This window comes from Aegilops tauschii, chromosome 6 (genome assembly GCF_002575655.3).
Source record: "Aegilops tauschii subsp. strangulata cultivar AL8/78 chromosome 6, Aet v6.0, whole genome shotgun sequence".
Lineage (NCBI taxonomy): Eukaryota > Viridiplantae > Streptophyta > Magnoliopsida > Poales > Poaceae > Aegilops > Aegilops tauschii.
This window is the reverse complement of record NC_053040.3, coordinates 348,390,454-348,397,946: the sequence shown is the minus strand read 5'-3', so window position 1 is coordinate 348,397,946 and position 7,493 is coordinate 348,390,454. Positions and strand designations below refer to the sequence as shown.

Here is a 7,493-nt window from a genome sequence, read left to right as displayed (position 1 = left end):
GTGCACCTTTATAATCACCCAGTTACGTTGTGACGTTTGGTAGCACACAAAGTGTTCCTCCAGTAAACGGGAGCTGCATAATCTCATAGTCATAGGAACATGTATAAGTCATGAAGAAAGCAATAGCAACATACTAAACGATTGAGTGCTTAGCTAACGGAATGGGTCAAGTCAGTCACATCATTCACCTAATGATGTGATCCCGTTAATCAAATGAAAACCCATGTCAATGTCTAGGAAACTTAACCATCTTTGATCAACGAGCTAGTCAAGTAGAGGCATACTAGTGACACTCTGTTTGTCTATGTATTCACACATGTATTATGTTTCCGGTTAATACAATTCTAGCATGAATAATAAACATTTATCATGATATAAGGAAATAAGTAATAACTTTATTATTGCCTCTAGGGCATATTTCCTTCACAGAGTTCAGGGGTGCTTCTTCTGGGCTGGCGAGGGCGACAAACAGAAGTACCACATGGTTCGATGGACTGAGATCTGTAAGCCTCACGATCTGGGCGGTCTCGGGATCATGTCCTCCAAACGCATGAACATTGCCCTCCTGACTAGGTGGCTTTGGCGGATTACGAACGCAGAGGGTGGCTTATGGCTCCGCATCATCCAGCAGAAATACCTCCATGGCCAGCTGCTCGCCTTCTGTCAGCGGTCCGGTGGCTCCCAGTTCTGGCAATCCATCATACAGCTCCTCCCATTCCTCCGCATCGGGACCTCGATTGCGGTTGGATCTGGCACCGCCACGCTGTTTTGGTTCGATCGCTGGGTTGGGGATGCCCCCTTCACGGCTCGTTTTCCTGACCTGTTCACCATCGCGGTAGACCCGCGGATTTCTGTCGCGTTGGCCCTTATTGACTTAGGGCAACTCGCGTTCCGGAGACCATTTGGACCGGCTGAGAATGTTGATTGGCATGACTTGCTCGACTGCATCGCGCTGCATGAGCCTGAGCTAGATGTGGGAGATGAATGCACCAGACGACGCCTAGAGCCATCGGGTCTATTCTCCACTAAATCACTCTACCAGGCTATCGCCCCCTCTCCGGGACCCGAGGCTCTTACCACCATCTGCGAGATCCGGCTCCCCTTGAAAATTAGGATTTTCTTGTGGCAATGGATCCGCGGCCGCCTTCCGTCCAGCGTGGAGGTCTTGAAACGCAACGGCCCTGGCGATGGGCGTTGCCCGCTCTGCGGGCCTGAAGAGGATTCGAACCATATCTTCTTCACATGCGTGTCCGCACAGTTTCTCTGGAGCTGTTTTCGTGAAATAGTGGGTGAAAGCTGGGACCACAACAACTTCCCCTCTCTCTCTCCGCCGAACTCCAGGCGTTACCACCCTCGTCTCGCCACATTAGGTGGCTGACCATCGGTGTGCTAGCCTGGACGATGTGGACTGTTAGGAATAAGCTTGTGATTCAGCGTATCCCTCTTCGTCGCGCTACTGACGCTTTGTTCAAATGGTCTGGTTACTTGCAGCTTTGACGGCCGCTTAGCCGCCCCAGGGAGAGAGACGCCATCACCTCCATCATCACCCAACTTCGCGCGATGGCTCTCCGGATGGCTCCACCGCTCCCCCCCACCACCACCGGAGCCGGATTAGATCTTCTCTACCTCGCCACCGCCGTTTTTGTGTTGTGTGTGCCTAGTGTCTGTGTTGGGCTTGTTGTGTTGTGCCCACAGCTGAACCCGTGTAGTGTTTCTGTGCCTGTGTGTCGGACCTTGCCTGCGGTGGCGTTGTGTGTGTGTGTTGTTCGGATGGTACCATGTCGACTTTGTGCTTGGTGGTTGCTTTATTTATAAAACGAGGCGAAAGCCTTTTTCAGTAAACTAAATTTCAGAAAAAGAAATTACCGAGCAGACAACGGAGCATGGATATTACTACGTATAGGCGAATCTTTCCCTGCAGCTCGTTTGGATTTTCATGCGAACACCTTGTAGGTATTATAGATAAAAAAGAATCTACACAAACAATGATGAGAGGTTCCAAGGGATTAACTCAGAAGAAAGGAGTGGGATAGAGTATTCGCAAAAAAAAGGAGTGGGATAGAGAGAGGATACAAAATTACAAATTAGTAGGAACAGTGGCACACCTTAGTCCTGGGAGCTAAGGTTAACAACCCGTTAACAGCCCAAGCCGTGCAATTTACCGAGCCGAATGTAATGGAAGCTAAGGTTGGACCAATCAACGTCTTCAATAATGCAGCATGGCTCCAATATGAGATCTATTGCTTTTCAAGTCCAAAGATACAACGGAAGCCCATAAATTCTGATCCCTAAATACCAACCTGCGTTCGCCGTTGTTTCTTCAATTTCATAGCACTAGTAAGCGTGCACGTGCAATGCACGTCTTGACTAATATTACAATTATATGGGAAAATCCACCTGTGTATGCTAGAGCATTCACCGTGCACCAGTGAATTAGTCCTATGAAATCAGCAAGTAGACTAAGATTTACAGATCGATCTAACAGACACACACTGCTCACTCCAATTCTTTAAGTTCCTCCTCTGTTTAATCATGCAAGTTTTTTGTGTGTAATAGTATAGATGTAAGTGATTCAGATAAAATAATTAAATACAAGATTGTAATAAATCTTAAATATTACCTTGTTGAAATTAGCAGAAGCTCCAAGAGAAGCTGACAAAGAGTCTTGGATTTCTTTCATACATTCAGTCAGTTTGTTGACTCCACCCATAGTCTTTTCAAAGCACCAAATATTCCAATAATATGCATGTATCAATCAAAACCTCTAATTTGTAAGGCTAAAAAGCTAGACACGATGCATCTGCAAGACCATGAGAAGAGTAATGGTATACATGTGAATGAAATTGGAGATTACACTGACAAAGCATAAATCCATAAGAATACATGGTGTCGGTTTGGATCAACTTTTTTTCCATCCAAAAAGCCCAAGTTCACAGTGTCACCCTAAAAGCAGTGAGGATATCATACATATCAAGATGTATCCAGAGTATATCAAACTTACTTGTGAGATATCTTCTTTAAGCTTGGTATGCCCAAAATCATCATAAACTTTCAGAAATAAGAAAAAGTCAGATAGATTTCCCCATATGATCAATAAAGAATGGAAACAACACCTAATGATAATTTTAGTATCCCTGGTTACTTCCAAACACTAAATTAACAACTATGACACCTAATGACCAAGTATTTGCAAGAAACATCCATAATTATTTCATCATACAGTGAAATAGGAGTGGAGACAAAACCTAATGAGTAATGGCCAAGGGTCTTTTCAGAACATATTGCATCCAAACAAACATTTTTTTAACAGTATTAGTAAATAGATCAGAGATAAAAATTGGATTAACAACTTGTAAAGAAACTTATTCGCTATATACATGGTGGTTCGTCAAATTGTTCTCAAAGACAGTCTATCATAGAGTCAGCGAACATTAGCATGTGGGTGCAGGCCCAAAGCTGCCATCATTTTGTACAGTAATATCCATAAAAGAAAATTCAACATCATAAGACTTACAGCATATAGATCTTCACCGGTGAGAACATCTCCAACAGCTAAAGCAAATAATAAAAAGGAGATGTTTTAGAGGGCCTGCTAACGATTAACAAGATGTCCCTCATTCACAGTTAAAATATGCCAAACGCATTACCCAGCTTTTTTGGCTTAAATTACCAGGGTGCATCGTCTTCAGATCTAATAGCAATAGTTTTTAGGGGGTGCTGCAAATTTAACAGAAATGGAATGATTATCATGCTGAACTTACCTGGATTTCATCAAAAATGTTTCCAAGGATACCAGGACTCAGCTCAACTGAAAGGGCTGCATGTGCATATATAGTATTATGTGTTAGAAGAGCAAACTGTGGATCAGAAGGGAAGAATAGAAATTGTAAAAATCGGAACTGCAAAATGCACATTAATAGTTTTGATAGGTCACCACCGCATATTATTTGTTATATTCACACCATTTATTCTTTGTTACTATCAAATAAGCTAAATCTGACCAAAGGTATTGATCTGGTAGGAAAAAAGAGCCTGATCTGCAATGCTACATAGCTAACAAGATTAAGCTTAGAATTGTGACTGTACAATGCAAATAATTTGATAGAACTGTGCAAAACGACATCCTAATTATAAAATTTGTATCACTGCCTTTACTTCTAGCAACTAAAATCAATCATGCCTATTTATTAAAACCATGACAAACTTATCCATGCTGAATCTGAATCACCAACATTGCATGCAGAAATTGACAGCACTACTCGAGTTCTCTTCCTCTCCTGAATTTAACAGAACCTGAACAAAGCAAGCCGCACGCACAGCCTGCCGGCAGCCACAGACACGCACCTCACACACGCTGGCCAGCTGCGCGCACAGCCTGCCGGCAGCCGCAGACAACACTAATGCACAACACGCCGACAACATCACACACGCAGCATGCCGGGCGGCTGCAGCGCCCCAAATCCGCCGGCCGCCGAACGACCTAGCTGGCTCCGGCCCTGCGCGCCCTGGTTGTCCCGGCCGTACGACACTGCACAGCAACCACAATGCGAACGCCTAGGCTGTCGCACGCCTCTTCTAGCCGGTCGTTGACGCACTGACTGGCGTGCACGGCACTGCGCTGCCACCACAACGCGAACACCCAGGCTGCCGCACGCATCCTATAGCCGCCCGTCGACACACTGGCCGCGTGCGCTAGATGTAACTGCCGATGCGCCGGGGAGAGTCAATGCATTTGTTACCTGCCTCAATCTGGTGCGCCCTCCGCTCATCATCGAACTCCCTCTTCGCCACGCGCCATGGCCAGCGGTTTATCCCTGACAAGCCGTAGCATCTGAGAGAGCCTCCACGCCCTCTTGATCCTCCACGCCGAACGAATCGAGTTGCGACGCCCTGCACAGAGCACGCGACGTCGTCTTCTCTGACACCATCCGTAAGCCGCCGTCGTCGATTAATTGTGCTCCTGCCTTCTCCAGTCGTGCCGAAAGCACGAACCTCCTCGTGGTTATCCCTGCCTCCTTTCCCCTCTCTCTTAGTCTTCATCCTCGACCTGTAACCGCCGCTCCGCAAGCTCCGGCTCTGTTTGCCGCCATGACCGACGAACTCGGTTATGTCAAGCCTCCCCTGCCCCTTGCTGTGGTTCGACGTGTTCCCAGGGCTAGGTAGACACCGCCTAGCCGGCTGGCCGCTCCATGAGCTCGCTCGCGACTCATATCGACGCCTCCTCCCCCAAGTCTAACAGAGCTATGAGGCGAGACCGCAGAGGAGGAGCAGACGATGACCCGCGATACACGGCCCGGCGTCTAGAGGTGTGCGGCGGCGGCGTGTAGGAGGAGCGGCGGGGATGGCATGCACCGGGCGGGGCGGCGGCGGCGGCGGGTTGGGCGGACTTCGCGAGAGATGCGGGCTACAGGCGCGTAGTACTTCCTTTTTTTTTCCAGGAGAAGATGCGGGGACTGGGGAGCAGGCCCGTAATTTTAGCCGTGAACAGGCGCGGTGTGGGACGCCGGATGACAGAGTTTTCGTCCGCCCCTGACGATGTTCTCTTGTTTAATAGTAGTGTAGATAAGTCTTCAACATGTGAACCTACACTCTTCACAGGATAACAAACAACCAGAGTTTCATTCAAATCCATGGCGCCAGCAACTGCGGCATGAAAAGCTGGCTCAGTCAACCGAAGCAACGTCGACCCCGGCACACAGAAAAGGAGGAAATGGAAATATCACCACCCGCCCGCATCAACCTCTCCTGCACAGCACAAACCCGCCTATAGCCAGCCAATGGCATCACAACACAAACAAAGAGGCTAATTTAATGGAGCCACCATCATACTATGCCGCCGGAGCCGACGTGCATGCTGATGGGGAGAGTATTTGGTGCTACTTAGGCTTAAATGTTACCATGATGGGCCCTTCCCATACATCCATTCAAGAGGCTCCCCCCTCCCCCCTCCCGTGTCGCTCCCGCGAACGACCCGGGAGGGAAACCCTAGCCGCCGCCTCAGTCCTCCCTCCTCCTCTTCTCCTCTCCTCGCCGCAGCCGGAGCGCGCTGACGGGCCCTTCCTCCCTTCGCTCGGTGGCGGCTGGCGCAGGCCGGCGGCGGCGGGCGTGGCGTCGCGCTGACGAGGGGTGTGGAGGCGCGACAGCGGGCGCTGGCGGCGGGGTCGCGGGTGCGTGGCGGCGGCGTGGTGGGCTTCGTGGGCGCGCGTGCGTCCTTGGCAGGAGCAGCAGCGGCCTGGTCTGGCTCGGCCAGATCTGCTGCCTGGTGGCCACGGACGGCGTGGGGCGCCTGCCGGCGGGGCGCGGGCGCGTCTGCTGCTGCTCGCACGGCTGCCGGTGGCCGGTGTGTGAGGCCCGGCAGAGCACCTCCTGTCGCCGTCTACGGGGCCGATCTTGACACGGGCGTCCTCGTCGTCGGGCGGGTGTCCGGTTTGCTCTCCGCGATCTGTTTGGAGGCCGTGGTGGGGCGTTGCAGGGCGCAACGTGAGGAAGCTGGCTGGAGGGATGGGTGGTCTGCCCACCCGTCACCGGCGCGGGGGTGTGCCGGTCGAGGTCTCGCACAGCTCCGCCCCTTCCTCTTTCCCCTGGCCTGGTTGCCTTCGGCCCCATCTGTCGAGGCTTGTCGGCGCTGGCGGCTCTGATGCTGTTAGTGGTCTGCTAGTGGTGGAGATTCGCTCCTCTGGGCGGCCATTGGGGGTGTCGGGTGGCAGGGCGGCGGCTCTGCGGTGGGAGTTGCGATGTTCATGGGCGGAGCTCATAGCTCGGGTGCGGACTGGTGGCCCCGGTCGCGTGGGCGGCGGGGGTGGCTGTGGCATGGCGATCCGTGGCAGCGGTGTGGCAGGCCTCTCGACCGGGCGCACCCTGATCGGAGGTGGACTGGTATGCCGGGGTGAAATCCCTGTCTGACCGTGGTCAGACCGACGGTGGTGTTGTCCGCGGGCGTCATCCCCTTCTTGTAGGCTCCGTCGCGGTCTCTCCTGATCCTCCATGTTGCCCCCGATGAAAATCTTGATCCTTTGGATCGGGTGGCGGCGGCGCAATGGTGTCGTGTCCTTCCTGAAGGCACTACCTTGGGGCGCATGGTTCGTCGGCGGTCAGCTACGTTCTTCACGGTGGCTTGTTCTCGGTGGAGGGCTCCGTCATCTTCGTAGTGATGCTTGTTGTACATCTGTTGTTTGCTTCGAGTTGGCTTAGCTAATCTTCGGCACCTTTGTATCTTGCTTTGGGTGCGTGCGTTTGGGGTGTCGTGTTGTATGGTTCGGATGTATGAGGTTCGATGCTTTATATATAAAGCGGGGCGAGAGCCTTTTTCGGTAAATGTTACCATGATACGGGCATCTGGGCCGTCGGATTCTTAGATCGGACGGCATCTGAGAGCTGTTGGATCTGATAGATCTATGCACAATTTTTGGACTCCTTGGAGTTTTTTCGCAAATGCTGCAGAGTTATTGAGAGCCGTCCGTTCTGAGATACCACGGTAGCACGTAAGCCTTGGT

The 7,493-nt window shown here is 51.2% G+C and overlaps 1 protein-coding gene across 13 annotated transcripts; it reads right to left on the bottom strand.

Annotated features, from left to right (window-relative positions):
- Window positions 1–1,989: 1,989 nt before the first annotated feature.
- On the bottom strand, window positions 1,990–5,624 carry LOC109764581 (uncharacterized). Of its 13 annotated transcripts, none has more exons than XR_005760316.2 (5): window positions 4,740–5,624; window positions 3,648–3,817; window positions 3,515–3,552; window positions 3,002–3,048; window positions 1,990–2,800 (listed from the first exon to the last, which is right to left on the bottom strand). XR_005760316.2 is itself a non-coding variant. In XM_040392626.2 (5 exons), exons 1-4 carry the CDS (start codon window positions 5,038–5,040, stop codon window positions 3,042–3,044), a joined length of 402 nt encoding a protein of 133 aa, XP_040248560.1. In that variant the 5' UTR covers window positions 5,041–5,624; the 3' UTR covers window positions 1,990–2,800; window positions 3,002–3,041. The 13 variants fall into 13 exon arrangements, 2 of the variants coding, with proteins under 2 accessions (XP_040248560.1, XP_040248559.1); XR_005760315.2 differs by having other exon boundaries at window positions 1,990–3,048; window positions 3,648–3,691; window positions 3,762–3,817; XR_006665447.2 differs by having other exon boundaries at window positions 1,990–2,522; window positions 2,621–3,048; window positions 3,762–3,817.
- Window positions 5,625–7,493: the final 1,869 nt, after the last annotated feature.

Excerpts from the sequence above, each read along its gene's own strand:
- LOC109764581 (XM_040392625.2), bottom strand. The coding sequence starts at position 5,040 with ATGAAGACTAAGAGAGAGGGGAAAGGAGGCAGGGATAACCACGAGGAG. Across the intron at positions 3,818-4,739 it reads GGCGCACCAGATTGAGGCAG|CCCTTTCAGTTGAGCTGAGT; the intron begins GTAACAAATGCA and ends ATGCACATGCAG. Across the intron at positions 3,553-3,761 it reads ACATTTTTGATGAAATCCAG|CTGTTGGAGATGTTCTCACC; the intron begins GTAAGTTCAGCA and ends TATTTGCTTTAG.